Source organism: Embiotoca jacksoni, unplaced genomic scaffold (assembly GCF_022577435.1).
Source record: "Embiotoca jacksoni isolate LCO1_2020_lvr unplaced genomic scaffold, fEmbJac1.0.p SCAF_10, whole genome shotgun sequence".
NCBI classification, from domain to species: Eukaryota; Metazoa; Chordata; class Actinopteri; family Embiotocidae; genus Embiotoca; species Embiotoca jacksoni.
This window is the reverse complement of record NW_027185230.1, coordinates 14,378,740-14,402,817: the sequence shown is the minus strand read 5'-3', so window position 1 is coordinate 14,402,817 and position 24,078 is coordinate 14,378,740. Positions and strand designations below refer to the sequence as shown.

Sequence of the window (24,078 nt, the reverse complement as noted above, 5' to 3'; positions counted from 1 at the left end):
AGCTGGTGGCCCCTTGACTGTAGCCTGCAGCTGAGCCTTTCAGAACAAAAAAGACGAGCTCCACTTCTACATATTATACTGCATGCTTTTAGAGGGCGGTCTGTGTTTGCATGCAGTTGCTATACGAGTCTTTTTTTTTTTTTCTCCCTTCTTGCCTGGGGGGGGGAGGAGGGATGCCGGATCTGCTTGGATACATTGGGCAAATATTTATGCACATATTAACGCATGTTCACATACTCTGCTCAGCGACGTGCATTTTTATAGGAGCATACATGTTGGAGTGTGATCCAACAATCCTATTTTTGGTCATTGGTGAGGAATGACACAAATTGAGCTGTCGGGTCATTTTTACCACCTGAAACTTGCAGTTGGAGCAAGAGAGGCGAATGCGAGGTTCGGAGAAGAGAAACCGTGTGAGAAACCAAGATGACCAAATATAAGAGGGCCGACGCTCAGCGATTGTTTGTGCTCCAGTGTTTTGTGTACTAGTTAATTCCGGGTGACTAAACCTCTTGTGCAATGTTCATTCATCCTGCAGATTGTTGCACTTAATTCCTACTCGTGGACTGAACTTGTGCAGCGCGGAATATTAATATTGTGACATTAAACGATCGGTGCGCTTTGATGTTGCACATATACTGTAATGATGCTGCAAGCGAAGGAAAGAATGGATGCAGAGCTTCGCTTTGTGCAGCGTCGTCCGCTCCTCCCCGTCTCTGCACATCATCTGTCACATCAGTGTTTCTGTCTTTGTGTGAGCACTCTGTCATACTGTAGATTGTCTCTGTGATGTCCATCGATTTACTGAGAGCTGATGAAGTGGGGCACAGCGTTTGATCAGACACATGTACGGGAAGGGAGGGGGCGAGGGGGGGGAGGGGCCGTACAATGCAGCACCCAGGGGCTAGTCGATTGGGGGTCGGTGAGGAGGTTTCGGACCCACTGCTGGTTTAGAGAGGGGGGAGGGGAGGTGTGGATGGAAGCTGCCACAGTCTCGACACTTCATCAACAGCGTTTAGTCTTGACCGCGCAAAACACGAGCGTCTGTGCTAGCACAGATGTTTGCTCAGGTTGCAACCCAGTATCACGGCAAAGCGTGAAATAGACACGCCGGTCCGCCGCAGCGGAAAACGCGAGATAGCAACGCTTTGGCCTCCGTAGGTGTGTCACGTTTTTTGTTTTTTTGTTTTTTTAAGCGGGAAACTTACAGGCACTTAAAAGTAGCGTAACGAAGGATCAAGTGACCGTGACAGAGTATAAAGAAACATTTTCGGCTTTAGTAGGAAGTAGGAGGAGTGGCTTGGTGGCATGAATCAAAGACAGCCATGTGGGAGGCAGAGATTTGAATCCAGGAATCAGGTTTTCTTTTTGTTTACTAACCCGAATCAGGTTAGTTTCATTTTCCCGTAAATCACATGGCTCTATGCATGCAGTAGGTTTCATTTTCGTCCACTACAGGAAAATGTGAAACTGTCACGCCTAGAGAGGCCAAAGCTTAGCTATTTCACGTTTTGCGGTCGTGGAACGGCGTATCTCTTTCACATTTTGCCGTGGTAGCAGGTTGGCTCAGGACCATTGTGTGTTCACATCGTCAATAAATACTTATTTAAATCAAGCAATTCTCCATTTTCATGCACAACATCGCTTTCCAGAAAACAACAGAAAATTACCGTTTCTTAAAAAATATATAGTGACGCTGTTGAAACAGGGATATTTTTAGTGGAGATAAACAATAGTAGTTTGTACATTTTTAATAGAGAAATTTCCTTTTTTTTTTTTGCACCATCTTGCAATACTTTTTAAACGCGTTATTTTAACTCCACCAATTACCTTCAAATGTACAGGATTTAAACAATTAAGAGTAATTTGGAACTCCTGCTCATCGTGCACGTCAGCAAATTGGAGGTTAGAAATATCGACTTCGATCCGGCTCACCGTTCTGAACGAAAGATGGACTGAAGTAGCCTTGGCGGAAGACATTCAGCGGCATATACCGGATCTCCTCAGCCCCGGCTGCACGGGAGAGGATGAAAGAGGACCATATGCTCATGATCGAGGCAGCGCTGTCAATAATTGAATCACTCATTTGCTCCGTCTTGCCCCGAAGGGGCCGTATAGCGCGGAGTCGATAGGAACAACAGGAGAGGAAAGCTCTCAAGCACCGGGTCTCTTTCCGTCCTTCCTCTCTCGCACTCTTCATCTCCGTCTTTATACCTTTCTCCTACTTAAACAAACCCACCGCAGCCAATGGTGCTGACTCGACTCCGTTTCTATTTGTGTGCCCTTTTTTCTCTCTCTCTCTAAGCTGCTTTACAAAACCGAAATGGAGGGCAGGCTGTGGAGGAATGAATGAAGGCATGAAGGGAGGGATATCTCCGATGCTTCTTTTGCTTACCAGCTCCGGTGGTTCTGCCGGGGAACGCCGAGACTTCCGTTGATCTTTCCAACGACACTTTGGTCCGCTATTGAGCGACTGAGCGGTCGCACAAAGTCACATTGATCGGCCTCTTCTCTGACTGCTTCTGGACACCGACGTTACAACGATTGGGGATTTGCACACTCGTAAAACACATTGAGGGTAGGGAGTAGATATTGTGTGTTCATTAGCGGCTGTTGAGTCAGAATACATTCTGTATCTTATTTATTGTCACCAAATTCAACAATCACTTCATCGTGCTATAAGAAGTGTTGCTTGTACACCTCCATTGTTGTTTAAAAACTACAAATATTACATCTACGGGCAACATTTTTTTGCACATGGGGGATTTGTTTTTGTTTTCCATCGCAGTGCACACAATAGCATGCCGCGCTGTTCGCGTGTCAATTACACATACTGTATACCCTTCTGTTTCTATAAATACTCGCTTTTTTGTATTAATCCGCATCTGAAAATAGTTCCCAACAAACTCCTGTCTCGCTAAATATTACAATGGTTCACTGTTTCAGGAAATTGCGCAGCTTATTTTCCTATACATGCGCGACCTTCAGTTGGGATGAATGGATTTAGGGGCCGAGTGTCACGGACATCAGGGAGTCGGGAAAAATTAGACAACACGTTTGTTTTCGGTCTTTGCATGAGTGCTGTTGACGATGAGAAAAATAGAAAATGATGTCGGCCTTTAACTACGTGATTTGTTGGGCACTTTACTTTTCATTCTTCCATCACAGTCGAGCAGTTCTGCTGGTAGATTTGCAACTCTGACTACAATATCGTGGGATAGTTATAGAAAATGGTTCCCTAACAATACATGGGAGATATTACCCTTCAAATTTAAAGAGTCCCAATAAAACTGGGTGACGCCACCCGTCGGGTTTGCGAACGGCCGCGACGAAGCCTCGAGTTTGGATTTTGGCCGACGCCATCTTGCTCGTTCGGAGCGGTTTGGAGCAGGAAGTGACGTTATTTGGACGAGCCGGGGAAGAGCGAGCGGTGGATCTGACCCGCTCCGATATCCTGACTGCACCGCGGGCCTGTCAATCAAACAGACACGTCGCCCGAAAATACTGCTTTCTGAAGCTTATTTTAGAATTAATGACGAGATTATTTTCAGACGGACGGCCGGGAAACAAATGCGAAGGAGTGAGTTTGGCTCCGTCCACTTTTCTACACAGTTAAATGAGCTCACGTTGCTCTTCTTTCCGTCTCCCATATTTTCCTTTTTCATCTCGTCCTCGTCCCTGCCCCGCGTCTGCACCTCCCCGTCCCACACGGCCGTCTCGTGCCTCCTCAACCGCCTACCTCTCTGCCGTGCAGACGTGTGGAAGCTTGCCTGGAATGTACCGTATCCGCGGATTATAGCTTTTCTTTTCTTTCTTCCTCTGCGCGTGCAGGTGGTGCTCGACTAAACAGGTTAGCGGTTAGCAGGGGAGTAACATCTGAGGCGAGGCCTCGAGTGGGGGGGGGGGGGGGGGGGGGGTCTGCCTGCAGACAGACAGTTAGCCCGAAGAGCCACCTCGCTCTCTCTTCTCTCCTCATGACCTCGTCCTGCTGCTATCTGCAGCTGTACACTTTGCTCATGACCTCACACGTACCCGCCCACACACACACACACACACACACACGCACGCGCGCACACACACACACACACACACACACACACACTTGTTGGCAAGGTTGGATTTTTCTCACAGAATCACATGGAAGATATTTTCTGTTTGTCTGTGTGACATGCCAAGAAACTCGGTCTGTGCTCACACACACACACACACACACACACATACACACATGTAGGACGCGAACGCAGTCACGCGACTCTCCGAGCACAGAGGACCATTGTTCAGAAATGCTTTTCTCGTCTGAGTTTTAAGATCGTTTTCTGCTTTACTCCGCCGCTACAGTGATTACAAACAAGCTTCGATAGATACGGTGGCCCCGCCCGGGGCCGCCCCGCATTATATTTGGGAGCAGTCGCACTCCAAACAACCCTCATGAGGTACGATATTATCGCGGGCCCCCCGACCGGAGGAATGAGGAAATCCCCCCCCCCCCCCTGAGTATTTAGTCTCCCTGCTTTGCCTTGGCTTTGTAGTTAACCTTTACCCAGCCATTCTCCAAAACAGCAAGGCATGCAAGTGTGTTTACTCTAGATAAGAGCTTGCAACTGCGATCCATTGCATCAGGTAGGGGGGGGGGGGGGGGGGGGGGGGGATAAGTGCATTAAACCTCCTCCAGTTTCACCTTCCAAATGATGCTTAAACTGTTTTGGGAGCCAGAAAGACTGGCCCACCTATAATGTGTGTGTGTGTGTGTGGGGGGGGGGGGGGGGGGGGGGCGCAAAGAGCTTTCCCCCCCCCAACCCCCACTATGTGCTGTGCAGTTCACAAGGAGTCCCATTGTTGAGGTAGACGATCGCTTCCGGCTCCTGCAGAGCTCCACTCTCAGACTTTTTACGTAATGATTAAAGTCGTCCACGCCGTCACGTGACATAAACTCTCAGTTTGAACTGAGGTGTCTCACGTCTCGGCTGTGACATCAGTCTCCCCGCGCCGGGTTCAGGAACAACCCTACGATGCATCTGGCAACGCGTCTTCCCTTCCAAACCTGGCTGGCCTCGTTTTCTTTCTGTCCTCTCTTGCTCCCTCTTTTCCTTTTTTTTTTTTTTTTTTTTGGTGCCTTCCTCCCTTTATCCCCCCCCCTAGTCCCGCTGCTCTCGAAGCCAAGCAGGCAGTATTTTCCCACAGAGCATGGTGCTACAGGCTGAGCCATTGTTTCCTGCTAGAGGGAAGTGGGTGGAGGGGCACGGGGGAGGAGGGTCGTGAGTGGGGGGGGTGGTGTCCATTTCTTGATTCCAATTCAGGGTCTTGTGTCAGTGTGAGACGGATTCGATGATGACGGAGAAACGGTGTATCCCAGGACAGACTTTAGCATGTAAATGTAAATATACATGTATTTCAACTAAATCAATTTCAAACATGCTTCAGATTCCTCCCTCTTTTGGTTGAACTCGTCGTTCCTCTTCTTTTAAAAGAACAGAAATGTCCCATCTTAGGTTATCATCATGCAAATACCGCAGCTAAACTAGCAGCGACAGTAAACTCAAAATCATAATGTAATGCCGCGTGTATTTTACAAGGGGGATTTGTTCGTTTAATATTGCGGTATCTTTTGAACATGTCCGATAAATAGCAGGCGTGCCTTCTCTTGCTTCACACATGTTACACGACTCGTCCCGAATACCCACACTGTCTTTTTAAATGGGATGTGGAGAGGGGTGTGTTAGTAGCAACAGACATCCTTAGGGAGCGGTGTGGCGGAGCTCAGAGGGCAGAGGCTTCAGCCACGTTCCCAGAGACTCCAAAATAGTCGAGGAAAGAAACGCTGCGAGCGGCCGCTCAGTGAGGAATGCGACCCAAAGCCGAGCCGTGCGCTCTCGGGGATCCTGCTCGGAGAGACCCTGCTGGACCATGTTTCACATATTCAGTAGATCGTGAGTGTCGACTTTGTGTTTTAATACTGGTTTTTTTTGTTTGGTTTTTTTTGTTTTTTTATTCCTGGGGCGTGTTTGTTTGCCGCGCGCACAGCTGCGGTTTCATGGAAACCTCTGTTCCTGCATCCGCCCACTGGTTCACTCCAGAGCTGCACACTGTGGCTGCTTCGAACTACTTCTTTTTCTTCTTCTTCTTCTTCTTCTTCTTTTTTGCTATACAGTACTTTCTGTATGAATTATGAATGCAAAGAAATGTCAGAATGATTAATAATAAAAAAAAAAAATTAAAAAAAAAAAAAAGGAAAAAGTGCAGCACATCTGAATAGTTGAAGTAGAGGTGTTGCGAGAAAAAGACGGAGACACGTTTTGACTTGAAGATGAGAACTATTCAGCGCCAGAGGCAAATCTGGGCCTCAGAGAGCAAATAAGATCTCGGCATTGACAGCACGCTCTGCAATTTAGAGCCCATTATGTGCTAAAAAAAACTACTTCATCCGTCTAACTCGGCTGTTCATAAAAATGCAACTACGAAAATGGGGGGAAAAGTTCTAAATTTTAAAGAGATCACGGGCTACTCATTGTTTCTGCCATTTTATTTCAACTTGGAAAAGAAAAAGTCTGCTTTTCCTCCTCGTGAACTTGAAGCGCCTCCCTGCTTCTTTGTCCGATTGCCACCGGGGTGTTTGAATATTCAGGTCGAGAAGTTAAAAAGAAAACTGCACTTCCTCTGCTCCTCTCGTGTTGTCATCGGTTCCTCCGTGAGCACTTTGTAGTTACGCGAGAGGGACGCAACTCGAGACAAAATTAGTTCCAAGGATTTTTTTGTATTTTTTTTTTTTGTCTGAGCAACATGCGACACACATGAACGCAGCTGCACATCAGCACATGATGCACACACCGTCTCCATGACCTTGGCATGCCACGAGTATTCTCAGCCTCATGGTCACGGCTGAGTCATACCCTCTGATATGTGACTGTCTTGCTCTTAATAGTCTGTTATTGTCGCTCGGGAGGTTTGTGGTTAAAGCGCACATATTTCCACAGTTGATGGGATTAAAGAAGGAAATCAATAACGGCTAATGAGGAGTAAAAGAAATAAGAAATGCTGAACTGGAAAACAAGTTATTTAGGTGATACTAGAATATAAAAATAGCATTTTTTTTTTAAAAATATATATATATTTACATGTGATGCCAGGCAGCTTTATCTATTTTTTCCCCCGCTCTTTCTCAGGTCCTAATGTTGAAGGACAGTCTTTCTCAAACCGGCCGACACTCGGCAGCAAGAAATTGCTGCACGGCCCCCGATGCCAGATGATGAGTCGGTTAATTGGACGGACATCGGCCCGATTTTGGGTCACTATCCCCCGTCTGACCACGTGATAACTACATTATCTGTACCTCCGTGCTCCACCGATGCCCCGCTCTTCCACCCTCCGTGGTGTTTCGGTGGGTGCAGACTTAATGAGCGCCGGGGCACAAATGGTTTTGCCGTAGAGTTATAAAAGTTAAAAGAAAACCACAGTTGTCAAAACTGTTTTCTGGGATTTGAAAATAATGAATCACCCCTGGCCTGTCAGAGGTTATTCGCTGGCGGTCTCAAAAAAAAAAAAGAACTGCTTTTAAAATAATCAATTTAAATGATGCATAAACAAGAAGCGGACATCGTGGAGCACAAACTTGAGCAAATCAGGTGTCTGATTCCTTCAGGGCTGTTTTGGATGAATGAAGAAGTCTCTTGCAGTCCAGGTCAAATAAGTAAAGAAAAACTCAACAAGTTACGTAAAGTCGCATTTTATAACGTATTCACGATCAATTATTCACATTTCCATATTTATATGAATCTATTTATTTGAAATTTTAGTAATAAAGTCACATTTGGACAGAGAGAAAGATAAATATTAATACATATTAAGAATTGGAATGACATAAGTATTTTAATATTTGCTCGCCTAAAATGGCATTTCAGTGCAATAAATTATTCATCTGTCTCAGTCTTTTAATAAAAAGCTAAAAGCATTAAAGAAGACATTAATAAGTCACCTGTTTTTTTCTTTCTTTCTTTCTTCATCTCGTTTCTGGCAGCGTCTTCAGGTGTGCGAGTGTTGAGTTTTTAATCGCTCGGGGGGGGGGGATACCGCGTGCGTGTGTGTGCGCCAGCGACATGAAGTTTGAATAAGTATCTCATCTGGCAGTGTGACAAAAGCAAAACGCCGTGCGCTCCAGTAAAAACACGTTGATCACGATCAGCTACGTTATTAAACCATTTTTTTTCTCTCTCTCCGCGTCGCAGGAAGCGCGTCGTTCAAAATCGATATCATACACATTCATCGCAACTGCACACTGGTGGTCATCAGCGGCGGCATTTGGCCCTCCCACCTTTGCGGAGTGACTTCGTTAGTGCGACCTTTGACCTCATTATAAATTCTCGGTCATCGCATTGTTTCCCCCCCCCCCCCCGCCCCCCCCTGACGTCATCACTGTGAAAAGAGCCGAGGACAAACTCCCACACTAGGGGGGGGGGGGGGGGACGTTGCCGTCAGCGTTGTGCTCGAGAAGCCGCGCGGAACCAGCCGACGGCCGTTTGACCGCCGGCCCGTCGTGCTCTTGCCCGGGGAGGAGGAAACAATACGAGCCGGGAGGATTTGACCGCGCGTTCCCCCGCGTAGCTCGGCTCAAAATTAATCCCCTTTAAAGAGGTTTAAAAAAAATAAATAAATAAATAAAATGGATAATCGCAGGTAATTTGGCGCCGCGTGTTCTGCAGCTGCTGTTTTGATCGTCTGTTGTCCGGTCGTGGTGTTTTTCGCGGCCAGCTGGTTTCTGTTCTGTTTCACTCAGCGCTTCACCTCAAACCCCCGCGACCCCCCCCAACCCCCCCTTCAAAAAAAAAAACCCTCGGTCGGAGCAGATCCACGGCGCTCCGCGTTGGTGTCCTGCAGCGAGCGTTCTAGCAGATGCAGGAAGACTCGCTGTAATCAAGCTGTGTGTCAGTGTGTGTGTCAGTGTGTGTGTGTGTCAGTGTGTGTGTGTGTGTCAGTGTGTGTGTGTGTCAGTGTGTGTGTGTGTGCGTTTGTGTTACCGGACTGGCCCTGCTGGACGGCTGCTTTAGCTCTCCAACCACCTGATCTCCGGCCAACCTTTCGCACAATGCAGCGTGTCCGTCAGTACTCTGACTCAGGCATCCCTGTGGACTCCTAAAAAAAAAAAAAAAGGGCTGGAGGAGCTGATCATTTCAGAGATGATAAGTGCCAAAAAGCTCACTCCCCTCCCTCTTTCCCTGTGTGTGTGTGTGTGTGTGTGTGTGTGTGTGTGTGTGTGTGTGTGTGTGTGTGTCTGTTTTGCGGGGCGGAGCGTGCGTCGTTGTACGCGTCTTCCTTTTTGCCTTTAAAAGCTTCCTTCCTCCCTGTAAATGAAAGGCCGTCTTTGTGCACAGCTATTCCTTCTTATACTTTTTTTTTTTTTTTTTTAGCTAATGTGCGCTCCCGTCTGCGGCGCCAACCGCTTCTTATTTTTCCGGTCACACCGTCGCTCCGGTGTTTTCTATCTCCCCCCTTTTCTTCGGCCCGGTGATGCCCGAGGCGTCTCTCTCTCTTTCCGTCCGTCTTCCCGGTGGAATCTCTCCCTTTTGTCTTCGCCGGTGCATTTTGAAGACCACCGGCGGCGTAAAAAGCCCGAAGTGCCAACGAGAGCAGGTGCCGCGAAAGCGCTAATGCACCGGCTTTCAGATATCGACGTCTGCGTTACCCCGTCTGCTTCGAACGTGCGTTTTCTTGTTTTGTTGTTGTTGTTGTTGTTGTTGCGTGTCATCGTTACCCGCTTCTCGTGGACGATCGGGCCTCGCCGAGGTCGCGGGCGGATGAGCGAAGAGCGGGCTTTTGATGAAGAGCGCCGGCCTCGGCGCGATACGTGGAAATGTCCCTGCCAGGGTTTCGGCGGCGAGGCGGACTGACACGTTTGCTCGCTGCATCTCCATTGAGGTTTTTGCTCTGCCGTTCTGGTGACCGGGGGGGAGGGGGGGGTACAGAAACATGCGGTGCGCTACAAGTACCGGGATAAAAGCACCGAAAACGGTCCAAAAATAAAAAAAAAAAACGTGCGAAACGCTGGACACTGACCGGCTGCCATCTTGGCTACGTAGAGGAAGGGGGCGGGGCCACCGGCGTAAATAATTTTGTTTTTTTTAATTTAAGGCGCAGCTGTTCCTGAAACACCACGCACAAGCTACGACTCGTAGCGGGGAAAAAAAAACACACAAAAAAACATTCCAGGCCAAGCTGGAAGCTCTCCGAGAGAAACCGGCTCCCCATCTCCCGGGCCCCGCCCCGCCCCGTCCCGCCCCGCCCCGGTCGGTGTCTGGCCCCCCAAAGGCCCGTAGCCACGCGCCAAACGGTTTCACGGTTTCTCACGTCCGCCGTTCCGCGCCAGCGGCGTCCGACAGGATCCCCCCCCCCCTTCCTGTCCGTTCCCCCTCGCCTCCCCTCTCCACCGCTGCTACTCTCTCGCCTCGTGCCGCAGGACCCCAGACGTTTGTGTTGCCGTCTCTATTCGCCCGCTGCCCATCACCCGACCGCTCACTCCGGTTCAGATGACGGCCGGCAGACGGCTCGACGGTTGATGCGCACACCAAAAAAAACAACAACAACAAAAACAAAAAAACACATACCCCCCCCCCCCCCCCCCCCAAATTGTGACACGCCAGACGCCGACTGCGGCTTCAGAACTTCCTGTCCGCACTTCGCCCGTCGAGAAAGACCTGAGCCGCATCCGCTCGGATCAGACGGGCGGGACCGGGCCCGGTGACGGAGCGCTCGGCGCGACAGGCACTCGGTCGCCTCGCGGTCCCGTTCCGCCGAGTCGGCGCCAAAGCGGCGGGAATAACGGACGCTTCGTCGCGCGAGGCTTGATGCGTGAATAATGGCTTATTTGTCCGCTCGCCCGTCTCCGCGCGCGTTTCACAATCGGGCTCGAACAATTACCCGGGCCCTGTTTGCGAGTACAGTACGTGTTGTTGTTTTTTTTTCCGGGATGTTTTCCCCTTTGATGTTTTGGGGCCCCCAGGTGCTCGCGGAAAAAGGTTGTGGTTAGTTGGCCGGAGGGAGCTTCTTTTTTTCTTTTTTTTTTTGGAGGGGTCCGAGGACCAATCTGGACGAGCGCTACGGGCACGAACGTGACAAAAAGCGGTGTATCGTAACCTTGCCTCGAGCGCACCGTTACAAAGAAGTCGTCTGACCGTGCCGTTGCATGTAGTTGTTACCCAACATGTTTCCATGCTCGTGTCTGAGAGGCTTCATTTATTATCCTGAAACATGATTTATCTGAAGAGTTTTCTCTTATAAACAGCTATATTTGCAGGTGTAGCGGTCACAGTTAAAACTGGGCGAAATAAAAAACAAGGTGAAGTGTTAATAAGGTGCGAGTTCACCGAAAGATGGCAGAAGACGTATGCTATTGATTTAGTGACTCGTAGGTTGTGCCCAAAGTGTGTTACCATTAAAGTCAGAGGGGAAACACCTTTGGAAATTTGAGAACGTTTTCGAATAACGCTTTGTGCTGTCCAAAATAATGAAAGACGAAAGATGAAGACTTTTCTGTGCAAAAAGAAAATAATGTCTGCCTTTTTTTTAATTTGTCTTTCGATGCAACCCGTAATCTCTTTGCACCATAATCCAAATTGAAAGAGTTTCCTTGTCAGTAATATTTTGCTCCTGAATACATATTACTCTGCATTATTTCATATTTTCATACAACATAACATGCTTTTATATTCTTTTCTTCTTTTGATGTGAAGAATGTCGCGATAATATAGAACACATCAAATAACATACAGGCTACTTAGCCGACTTTTGTTTGAAGCGACATCGCCACTCACAACTTTTTATCCACGCGTTGTAACATACGATAACATGAGAAGAAATATGTGGAAACGTTTTTTTTTGTTTTTTTTCAGAATACGTGTTGTGGGCAATCACGCCAGTTTTTTTGTTTTGGTTTGTTTTTTTCTGAAAGGGAACTCGGTACGTTCGCGTAGCCTCCGCAGGAAACCGGCGTCCGATTGCCGAATGAAATCGTGCGCGGTGCTTCGTCGCCTTGAACGTCCTCGTCGGGGCTCCACTTGTTGGATTTTTTTTTTTTTTTTTTCATGCCTACTGGCACACAGGTCCGGTGTTGTTTGTTTGCTAGAAAAGCATTATTAACAAGTAATTGCCGTGCCAGTCCGCCGGTGGGGAAGCGTATTGATTTCTGTAACTGCCGGACTGACCGGCGGCGGCGGAGATGCTCTGTAAACACTGGAGGAGGGGCGGCGCCCGGCGTACACCGGGGGGGTGGGGGGGGCATCCTTATCGAACCGGAGGCCTCTCCCCGAGAGAACCGCTCGTTGATTTAGCTTTTGGTCATGAAGGGTGATTCTGCCCGTTTTTTTTTTTTTTTGGTTGTTACGGTAAAGCGGAGGGACAACGCGACGGGTGCGTTATTTTCCCGCGGGTAGGTCGAAGGGCGCTTCGCGTGCGCTGGGACGTGGCGTCGCATTCATTCCGGCCCGTCTCGAAGCACGAGCGCACTCCGACACCCCGTCGGTGCGGTCGGCGGAGTCGGAAAGGTGCGCCGACGCCCGTGCGGACTCCGGCGTTTTCCCGGCCGCGTCTGATCCCGGACGGGCTGTCGGGATCGTCTCGTTTTACAGGATGCTGAGACGGACCGGGTGCAGCCCGGACACGCTCAGAACCCATTACTCTCTCGACTCGCTCCTAACCGAGTTTCTATTGAACCTCGAGCAGAGAACGGTCCATCTGCTTCTCACTCTGTGCTGATGGCATCTGATCTGATGTAGTCGGTATAAGTCCTCACCGCAGTATAATAAGCATTTACATCATCGGCGAAGCGTTTGTGGATATTTTGAATAGTCGTCCTTTACGCCCTCGTTTCGGTTTATTTCGAAGTCACCGGAGATACGTTAAGTTTAAGTTAAGTTGGGTTTTTGTTAAGTTAAGTTTAGCTTAAGTTTAAGTTAAGCTAAGTTTAAATTTAGTTTATATTCAAATTTAAGCTAAGTTAAGACTTTATTAATCCGGCAGTGGTGAAATTTAGTTCCGGTAGGAAAGATTTGTCCACAAAAAGAACAAAAAAAAAAATTACAAATACGCATACAATAATACAAGTACAATAAAAAAAATAAAAAATAAAAAAAAATGTAAGTGAAGAAAAAAAAAAATAGATGTTGTTCATTGTAAATTTCCCAGGATATATTGTATATTAAGTATACAAGACGTGTATACAATATGTCAGATCGTTGCCATTGATATGATTCTGGAAATATTGCAAAGGCGTCCAACATTTGGCAGAAGCTTTCAAAACAAATCCAGAATATGGAAAAATAAAAAAGGTGCAATAAACAGATTTTTCTTTGGCATGCGCTGCTGTGGAAAAACTATTTGCTGCTCCATGCCTCCCCTCCAGAAAAAGGGGTGTTCATAACTACAGAGTCCCCGAGTCTAATTCAGACGGCTGATTTGGTTCATGTCGCCTCCCTCCATTGCAACAGGAGGCAGTTAAAAATTGAAACAAATAATGCCAGATTCATTATTGAATGCATTTCCATGGATATAGCCTGTTGAAACATGCAGTGATTCATATTTACTTTGCCTGCAGTTCAAAAATTTGCATTTATGTACTCTCGCGCAAGCATTTGACCTATTTATGAAGCCAAACATAAGGTATAACAGATACCGCACTCTCTGCAACGTCCTCTGCGACTCGAGCGCTTCGCAGCTTGACCTTTTCGACGGCGGAAGTCAGCGTTCGAGAGCCACCGGTAGTTCCCGAGCTGCCACCGGCTCTGTACGTCAGCTGCAGTAACATCTGAGAAATTATTTAGACGGCCAGAAGAAGGAAGACGAACGCGATGATCTCTCTCTCTCGCTCTCTCTCTCGGCGTAACGTAAACTGTGCTCCTGAACCTCGGGTAAACACTGAATTGGAGAAACACACGGCACAGTAACGGAGCACCGTCAAGGACAAACGAAGGACGTTTGCTGAGGATGATGATGATGATGATGATGTTTAGGAGGGGGGGAGGGGGAGGAAGGGGAACCAAACACGAGGACGGCAGCCTCCTCCTCGTCATTTTGGCCGAAGGTTTTTGGGCGGCGGGTCAGACCGGGCGATGAGGGAAGTTACGAAGAGGATTCACACGTCAGACACAATGGCGCACAGAAGACAAGGCGGCGTTATTATTCATCAATCCGTACTCGTTTTTCTTTTTGCTCTTTCCGGTCTCCCACCGTTCTCACTGACACTGATGTTCTTATAATATTACATGATATGCAGAGAGAGAAAGAAGAAGAAGAAGAAAAAAAAAAACATAATGTGGGAATAAAAGAAGGCGCTTTCTTCTCTCTACGGCGGTTTCTCTCTCTCTCCCTCTCCACAACATGCTGCAGATAGCGGCTGCATATTTGTACTTGTTAATTAAATGTTTGATGTGTGGAAGCTGCAATCACTATCAGTCAGTCTCTGTGTAAAATGCATCAGTGAGTCATCATCGTGCAGGTTTCGGGGGACTGTGGTTTAGACAGCGTTCCCATCCCTTCCTGTGTCTAACAGCACATCCCACAAAAAAAAAAAAAAAAAAAGAGAAAGAGAAAATCCTGTTTCCCCTCCTTTCCACTTACTTGACTTGCTGTCTGTTCTGCCCGGTACCCAGTCAGCCAATCGCAAAGCAGCAGAGGTAGGTGCAAACGCACTTCGTCTGTAGCTGTGCTTTGGAATAGTCTCCTAAAACTGGATTTCTTTTATAAATCAGAGGTGTCCTCGAGTGGGTTTTGTTTTATTTTTTTTTTGCACGTTGTCGTGTTCTTCTTATTTCAGAGAATGCCTCTATGTGTGTGTATGTGTGTGTGTATGTGTGAGGAAGGAATAAAAAGAGAGTCCAGGTCATTATCCTCTTTACATTGGACAGTGGATTTGAAAACAAAAGCTGGTGGACTGTACAAAAAGGGCTGCATGCGGTTTGTTAATCTGTCATTACGGCCGCTGCATTTATTTCCTGGAATGCTCTTCTCTTGGTCCACAGAGAAGATGTACAGTACAGCGCGCACACACACACACACACACACACACACACACACACACACACACAAAGGCTCGCACACATACATGGGATTAGTGTGTAAGCCGTCCACAGAGGACACTATTAAAAGAATGTTCTCGCTCATTACACCAGCTGTTGACCCTTTTTTTGTCTTCATCCGTGTTGGAGCATCGGAGGCTGACGCCGCGCGTTGCGTCGCCTCGCTTGTTGCTCGCCTTCATCCTGTCAGCACCGTGAGGCTGACCGGATCGTGACTGATGTTACCGGTTAATGGGAACACACGAGCGCTCGGAGCCGCCGTTCCCATCGTGACTCCATTCACAGCATGAAGTATTTCAACCCGAAACGTAAATACTCGGGCAATATATTGATTCTGTATCGATGTCGTGATATGGGACTCGACGTTATGTTCGATTTTGGACATCATAACATGATATGGCAAAAGGGTAGTCTTTTCCTGCTTTTAAAAGCTGCACCTTTTTTTTTTTATCTCCCTGAGACACTGAAAGTGTTTGGTAACATTTCTTCACATAGCTGAGCTCCACCCAAACCAGCTGAATTTGATTCTTTTACGTGAGCAATGAATATTTGATGCTCGACACGAACACTTTTGTGTCACAACAGCTTAAAATCAATTCCTTTTTTTTTTGGATGCTTTTAATTTGAAAGGTGGCGGCATTCGGCCGACCACCGGTGGAACTTTCATCTCTCGCTCACTCAGTGACAGACACGCAAAAATACTCTTATGTTGTGTTATTTAGCTGATTTACGAGCTCCCGTTCCTTTTCCAGCTCGGGTGTGAGGGTCTCCGTCGCGATTGTCAGGCGCGTTGCGGGTCGCATTTCTGTCCTCTGATCTCTGCGTGTCTCACACAGGGCGGAGTTTAACCTCCGCCGCGGAGCAGACGGATCAAATGCGGCGCGAGGAGATTGTCCGTTGGTCGATCGATCGCGTTAACGGCATCGTTCTCTTGAATAGGTCAGAAAAGAAATACACTTGGACGGACGTCTGTGTACCTGGGCGACACGTCCAAGTAAATCTACGTGTGGGAAACGCATTTCAATATTGTTCAAGCCCTCAGCGAGCTCAGAAATGTGTTAAAAGCTACCGGTAGCTCGCGAGACCCCTTAACTGAACTGCTGCACTTTTCCGAACTCACCAGACTATTCGATTATTTGCCTTCACCTGCTTAGTGAGATTTTTGATAAGCATCGCTAAGGTGTCTGTAGCGACTGTGTAAATATTCTGTGAACGCACCAACAGTCCTCCAAATTGTTGCGACATCGATATCGAGGTATTTGACTTTCGCCCTGATGGCTGATTGTTCAAGAGTCGAATCTTGGCCAAATAATGTGAGTCACGCTGGCAGCGGATACACAACATGGAGACACGTTGGCCCTGTCTTCGGGACATCAAACGCAGCAAACAGTGGAAAGCTTCTTCTTTTTTTTTTTAAACTTTGTCTGCTGATCTTTGTCTCAAACTAAAACGTGGCCACAGATCAGGGCCTTCTGGCTCACTTTGTGAGAATGATGAACACTTTGAGCTCTTGAGAGGAATAAATGTTACACGAGAGCAATGCTATTTGTGTGGCGTGTATTAAATGGAGCTTTATAAAAACATAAATAAAAAAAAAAAGAGCCGGGAAGTGGTTTTTCACTGCGGAGTGTAATCGCATCATAGAATCCTGGCCGAGTCCGATCATGACTGATAATCAATGACATCAGTCGCTTCCCGTTTTGCGGTGCTTCCGACGCATCGGTTGGCTGCGTAGCTTGACTCGATCTTTGAGTTTTTGTTGTTGTTGTTGTTGTTGTTTTTTGTTCCATTCGCTGATGCCCGGAGTTGTAAATGAGAAGACGCTAAAGCGTCCACGAGCAAGCGGGGTGCGCGGACATGTGTCGATGCACCGCGGAGCGTCCTCTCTCCTCGTCGTCCTCGCACTCGCTTCGCCTTCGCGCCTCGCCGCGACGTGCCTCGCATATGCTCCCTCTCCCTCTCCGTCTCTCCCCCTCACTCACTTACTCTGCGGGGATGACTCACTTCTCCTCCTCTCCTTCTCCTCCTCCTCCTTCTTCTTCTTAGATCTCATCTGATGCCCAGGCTGAAGGAGTCTCGCTCCCATGAGTCACTGCTCAGCCCCAGTAGCGCTGTGGAAGCCCTGGACCTAAGCATGGAGGACGAGGTTATCATCAAGCCCGTTCACAGCAGCATCCTCGGGCAGGACTTCTGCTTCGAGGTGAGGAAGGCGCGCACGGACGCACATCTTGGGCTTTGTTATACTCGTGAAGTGGGATAGAGTTAGTTTCAGTTGCCCGGGGCGCCGTGAATAAAAGTCCTGCATAAAACATGGGTGCGCGAGTGGCATTTGGAGCACTCGCCTACATGCGTGTAAAATGTTCCTGATTTAAGCAACTGCGTGAGAGTATAATAATAATGTCATAAATGTTCAAGCCACACGCAATAATTAGTATTTATTTATTCATTAACCATGAAAAAAAAAAAATGAAAAAAAGACTTGGAATTTAAAAGGGTTCGTTCATATTGAATAACCCATGTAGAATTAGCACCAACCCATTTTAGCGTCTTTCAGCTCATCGCTTGGACGTGAGCGCCTGCAACCAAGTGGGAACCCACATTGACATCATCACTTATTTTGTGAACCAGAAGGTGACCATATTAGGATGAGAGGGTGGAGCCAAAGAGAGGGTCGAGGGTTAGATCTGACCCAAAGACACTATTCCCACCCACCTAACTGCACCCCTGCAGGGCGTAACAAACAGATCAGCAAAACAAATCCACCCCCTCCCACCCACTCCCTAAAAAAACCCGCCTAATTTGTAATTAATAAATCATCTTCAGAAGGATAAAATAAGCACACCCTAAAGAATTGTGGGGAAAAAAAATTGATTGATTTAAGAGCCAGCCCCTATTGGCCCTCAGTGGTAAAGCAGAGCCAAAAGAGAGAGTGAATATTGGATTTAATGTTAATCTAGTAGCTAGACACATGATCCGCTAACACCACAACAACTTTATAAAGGTGATATGTCAGTGTTGTGTTTACAAAGCTCATTCTGCTGCTACTGGGTTTTTTTTTTTGTATATTTCTTTCGCGTGCACTGCAGATGCCCAGAAGCAGCTCAAGATGAAAACAGTTTTAATTAGTTTGCTTTCGGCCTCGAGGTCAAGTGAAGTTTTCCTTCTGTGTTTTGTTCTCAGTTGCAACAACGAACACTTTGAGTTTCGTTATACCTCTTCATCTTTACCACTGACTGGCGTTGTCTTCCGCAGAAACAAGGACTCCAAATTATTCTCAGTAACACATTTTCTGCTGATTATTTCCTCGATTAATCGGTTTTAAAGTATCAGAAAATAGTCTAAGGAGCAAAATGATGGAGTTCCCGGTCACATAAGACAAACAACAGCTGCAAATCTGAATTCTTGGATCAAGCTAATGGTCTTTCTAATTGAAAATTTACACGACTAAATTTCCTGTTGAAAGTAGAGTGTGTCAGTGTTGCTGCAGTAGAAACGCTGACTGGGGCTTATGGGTATTGTAGTGCTCAGAGCCATTTGCTATATCTAAACAACGTGATTTCCCAGGAGTTAGGAAAATTAAGTTGAGCTAATTAAAACTGACGGCCACAACATATCCTTCAGTACTTTTAAAATTATCCGGGAGACTCCCGTGTTTCTATATTGAGAGAAAACTTTGAAAATGACGTGCTGATGACCAGTCACAGCGCCATCATTTCTTTATAATTATACAACGCGGATGTCAGCGACACCGATTAACGTCTGGTGACTTTTCCCTGTTCTGCCATTTATTTTCTATAATCAGTGCGGTTTTTTTTTCTTTGTTTGCTAGACTCGAGTATTTTCCAACAAATTATGAAAGGTGTCGTCCTTAATTAACTCAAGTATGAACGAGTAATTTCTCACCACACCTGCAAACATGCGAGTTCATACACAAGACTTTACATCCTTCTCTGTCTACTGTAGAGACCAGAAATCTCCACTAATCTTTATTATCCTGCTCATTACAGCATTTTTTTTTTCCTTTATCCGATGCGGCTTTTTGTTCTCTCTCTCTCTCTCTCTCTCACTGTGCATTTGAAAACCATCCAGTCTGCCAAACAGTCATCTCCCTCCTCTAAACACTGCCAAGTCATCTTCAGTCTCCTCAAATGCACATGTATTGTTTGTAAGCTTCTTAAAGCGGCATTTATGCGCTAACTTTAGTAAAAAAAAAATTTAAAAAAATTTAAAAAAAGAAGCTTTTCTGTTCCAACTTCTTCCCCGTCGCTGTTCTGCATGAGTTTTTTTTATTTTTTTTTTTTAAATCATTAAAAAGCGTTTATTGTTGTTCTCCCTGTCCCGCGGCGTTAGGTCACCACCTCCACGGGAAGCAAATGTTTCTCCTGCCGCTCGTCCGCCGAAAGAGACAAATGGATGGAGAATCTGAGGAGAGCGGTGCAGCCCAACAAGGTGAGGATGAACCGTGCCGCGGTGGGTGGGAAGTCATCGGCACGAATTAAGTCCGAGCGTCCCGATTCCAAACCGCGCTTTTGCGACGCCGGTAAAAAGACGAACGAGCTTGTACGGTGTCGAACGCCTGTGTATTGTAAAATTCGTACGGCGAACAGCTATCTCATATGTTTTGTTTTGGGTTTTTTTTTTACATCAAGCCGTGCTCCCTCCAGAGGATGCAAAGGTCGCACGGAGAAAACAAAACAAAAACAAAACAAAAAACACCAAAGTGCTTTTCTCTTTTGTGGATACCATCTGTAATCTTCACAGCTGTATTGGGGGGGGGGGGGGGGGGGGGGGGGGGGGGGGGGGGTGGTAGCTGCCAAGAAAATAGCCCTAAACGCACGGCATCCTCGCTCCTTCATCTGTCATTATTTAGCAAATTACTTACTAATTAGAAGTTTGGGGGAGGAAAGTTTCCAAATTGCATCGGAGTCTTTCTTTCTCCTTTGCTCTCTTGGCAAGTGTTTTTTTTTCTGTCTCCGTATAGCTTTGTATTTTTAATTAGTCCAGGATTTTTATAGAGACAAGATACCACACGAGGTCATTGGCCAAACGTGGAGCCAAAATACTGAACTTCTTTGGAGTAAAGAAATTTTGAGAGCTGCATTACTACAACTTACAGACTGGAACATCCCGCTGTAAATCAATGTGTTGAGGTTATACATCACTGTGCTAATCCTCTTGTTTGCTGGATGAATAGTGTTGGAATAACAAGTGTTTGTACATTTATTTCAAAGACAGCTAGAAAGAAAATTGAAGTATTGAAGTTTATTTGTTGAGAATATATTTTGTTCCCTAAAAAAAAACCAAAAGAGAGTCTGCAATGATCTACAATAAAAGAATATCTATTTGTCTGCAGAAAAAAAATCGTGCAAGACTGAAGCTGTTCAGACATAAGGGCGAGGTCATGGAAACAAATACAGACCTTTAAACCACAAAGTTGTTTTCAGTTGCTCGTGTTTCATAGTGGGAAGGAGGTACTTGTGTCATCACAAGACAAAGTACACGGCTGGACCTTGGAAGAAATGTTGGAGCTTTTAATTTGAAAACGGATACAGGAAGTTGAAGCGTACGGCAGGCCGATGATGACGTCGGCCGTTCTTCAATTTCTAATTTGGGACAAAGTCCGAAGAATCAGTTGTCCAGAGTTGCCGTTTCACACATGCAGCACGCAGCAGAAGATCAGACGGGTTGTCAACTGCTCGAAATGCTCCCATTTGATTTAGGGGAGGGGGCGGAGCCTAGAAGTGAGCAGGGCATTCGGCCAATTATTGGTGAATTCGTCAGCCTGTCACATGTCATTCATTCAGGTGACCAATGGCGTAACTACATTTCACATTTGAAGAGCAGAGGGACAACACAACGCACAACAGAGACGCCACGTGGCAGCAGGAATTTGAAGATATGATTCAGGAGTCAGAGGGACATTCGGGGACAAAGACGTTTCCTCTTTAGTCGAGTCAAATGGCAGAGCTGTCCTTTACAATTAGCTTGCGCGGGCTGACGCAGCACTCGAATCACGCGAGTCAACGTATCTGCCGTGTTCTGAAGAGATGAATAAGGAAGGGAAGTAATTTGCTTATCATTGTCGGAGTCCGCAGGAGGAGGTTGGATGGAGTTGGAAACCAACCCAACGGCGATCACTTGAAATTCATTGGAGGTTTTGTGGAAGACGTGACAACTATTTGATAGATGGGTGAAAAATGTGGAAATTCGGAGCGACCGCAATTGTGGCGAAGTGGCTTATTTTTTTTTCAAGAAAAAAAGGCAAAGATTGACGTATTTATTTTTGAGAACAGTTGAAGGAAATAAAATGTTTCTTTTAGTTGCCAGTTGAAGAGCCCTAACCGGTGGGAAAATGGCACTTTTTCCTCTCCGTCGCAAAGGAGAACTCTTCTGTTTTCTGTAAGAAAGTGACATCTTGGCCCATACGTCTCCAAATATGACACATTAGCCCCCTGTAATTTCAAATGCCTTAAATTTTAGCCTTTATCTTATGAATGACCCACAGAAACATTCAGAAACAAGAGGTTTTCATGAATTTGAGGGCAAGGGCCTTCAAGCAAACAAGGCTTTTTAAATCTGCGATATGAAAAGCATCCAGATGCTGTTGAGCTTCCGGTTCTTCACAGATCCAATAAAATGCTTTCTTTTGTCGTTTTAAGAATCTCTGGCATTTCATTTTTAATAATGTAATTATTAGCTCCTCTCTTCATTTTCCGAGGTAGTTTTCAAGGCAACGTGAATAATGGGCCGAAAATATGCCCCAGTTTTTGGTGAAATCAATTGATGACATGAGTGGGTTGGCACTCTGAAATAATGTAGGAGTGAAATTTCTTTTGCTCTTTAATAACAGGAAATGGAAGCGAGAAAGGTTTTCTTATGAAACGTTTGAAAAACCGTCAGGTTATAATGGAGGAACTTCAAAGTCGAGATCTGAAGCAGAATCTCATTTGAATATTATCAGTTTATTTCTGTAATTATTTCTTTTGTTTAGTTTATTGGTTCACTAGTTTGTATCTCCCACATCATTTTGATCCATTTCTAGAGGTTTATTTTTTGGGGAAAACAACAACAAAAAAACAACACTTTACTAAAACCACTTCATGTCCTTATTTGCATCTCCAGGACAACAGTCGTCGGGTAGAGAACATGCTGAGGCTGTGGATCATCGAAGCGAAGGACCTGCCGGCCAAAAAGAAATACTTTTGCGAGCTTTGTCTCGACGACTCGCTCTACGCTCGCACCACCTGCAAGCTCAAGACTGACAACGTGTTCTGGGGGGAGCACTTTGAGTTCAGCAACCTGCCGGCCGTCAGGAGCGTCACGGCGCACCTCTACAAAGACACGGACAAGAAGAAGAAGAAGGACAAAAACAACTACATCGGGCTCGTCAACATCCCCGTCGCGGCCGTCACCGGGCGACAGTTCGTGGAGAAGTGGTACCAGGTCAGCACGCCCAACCCCCCCAAGGGCAAGACGTCCGGGCCCATGATTAGGATCAAGGCCCGCTATCAGAGCATGAGCATCCTTCCCATGGAGATGTACAAGGAGTTTGCCGAGTACACCACCAACAACTACATGCTGCTGTGCTCGGTGCTGGAGCCCGGGATTAGTGTCAAGAACAAGGAGGAGATGGCGTGCGCGCTGGTCCACATTCTGCAGAGCACCGGCAAAGCCAAGGTTAGTGGCGATCGTTTCCATTTTTTCACACGTTTCTTACTCTTCACAGACACCAAAAAAAAAAAAAAAAAAAAAAAAAAAAAACCCACAACATCACACCATTATCTCGCCACAAGTTACTGACACGACATTATAAAAGCTCACCAGAGGTTAACTATTCCTCCGCTCGCCGCTCGTCTCGTGAACTTTTGACCCTCCCCGTCGGCGTAACGCGGAGCAGACGAGGACCAGACAGACAGGTGATTTCCTGCCGCACCAGCCTGTATTACAGTTTTAACTCGAGCTAATCCCTTACATGTATCCCCTCCCCCCGCAACGCTCCGCGGCATACCGATGCAGGGGCCCGAGCGCAATATATATGCACCGCTGGCTGTTGCTGCACTACGAGCGCGGGGGGAGATTAGTTCGCCACAGCAGCAGCAGCAGCAGCAGCAGCAGCTCAGCCTCCCGTGACAGCAGGCCGGTGGACTCGAATAATCTTCAATCCGTCCAAAAATAGCTTCACAACATTTGTCTTTTTCAGTGCGGGCAAACAAATGTTGGCATTATGAGCTCGGATAAACAAACAAGAGTGCGAGATATATGAGAACTGACAAATCGGATTGGCCGCCGAGGTAAAATATGAGAAAGACATCCGATTGGCTGCTGAGGAAACAGTGTAAAGACCTTTAGTTCGAAACTGATTGGTTAGCAGATTAAAAAAGGTAAACAGCAATGTTGATAGCTGATCGGTTGTTTAATTTGCACTAAAAAGCTGCTGCTTTCCTCAGCTTTATTTCATTAGAAAAATCAGAATTGTTTTGTTTTTTTTATCCGTCTGCCTGACAAAATTACACTTTTAAAATAAGTGAAATTGTGTTCTGTAAAGATATTTTTTGGGGCATTTTTCAAGAAATGACGCGCAGTTCCATCAGTAGAGTAATCATGTTTTCGGCCTTAAGAAAATGTGAAAATAACAACGGGTTTCAGATGCATTTCTAACGGACACAAGGTTCATCTCTGTCAGAAAACAGGCGTCTTCACTAATAACTATTACGGCGATCATTCTGATATTACATCAGGCTGCTTTCATCGCTGCAGCATCAACTTCGCCCGCTCTGCCTCGTCAGTTTCCAGCGACAGTTTAGTTTTCCCTGACAATACCTCATCAGCGGAGCTTTGAAACTTTCTTTGACTTTATCTCGGCTCAGCGGGATGATGAGTGATTAGTGCTTAAGAAGTGATGTCTATCCACACCGTAGCGGCAGCCGGCTGCTTTTAGACTCCGCTCTGATGGCTGCTGATTGATGGGAGGGAAGAAGGGGGTACGAAAGGCCTTCCACTGGTCCCCGGAGACACGGTTACG

At 46.5% G+C, this 24,078-nt stretch overlaps 1 protein-coding gene across 1 annotated transcript in view; it reads left to right on the top strand.

Annotated features, from left to right (window-relative positions):
- LOC138209917 (disabled homolog 2-interacting protein-like) overlaps positions 1 to 24,078 on the top strand; it is a 164,014-nt gene that overhangs the window by 104,097 nt on the left and 35,839 nt on the right. Inside the window, 3 exon segments of the mRNA XM_069168729.1 lie at positions 17,103 to 17,256; positions 19,407 to 19,505; positions 22,179 to 22,733. Coding sequence (XP_069024830.1) covers positions 17,103 to 17,256; positions 19,407 to 19,505; positions 22,179 to 22,733 — 808 coding nt within the window.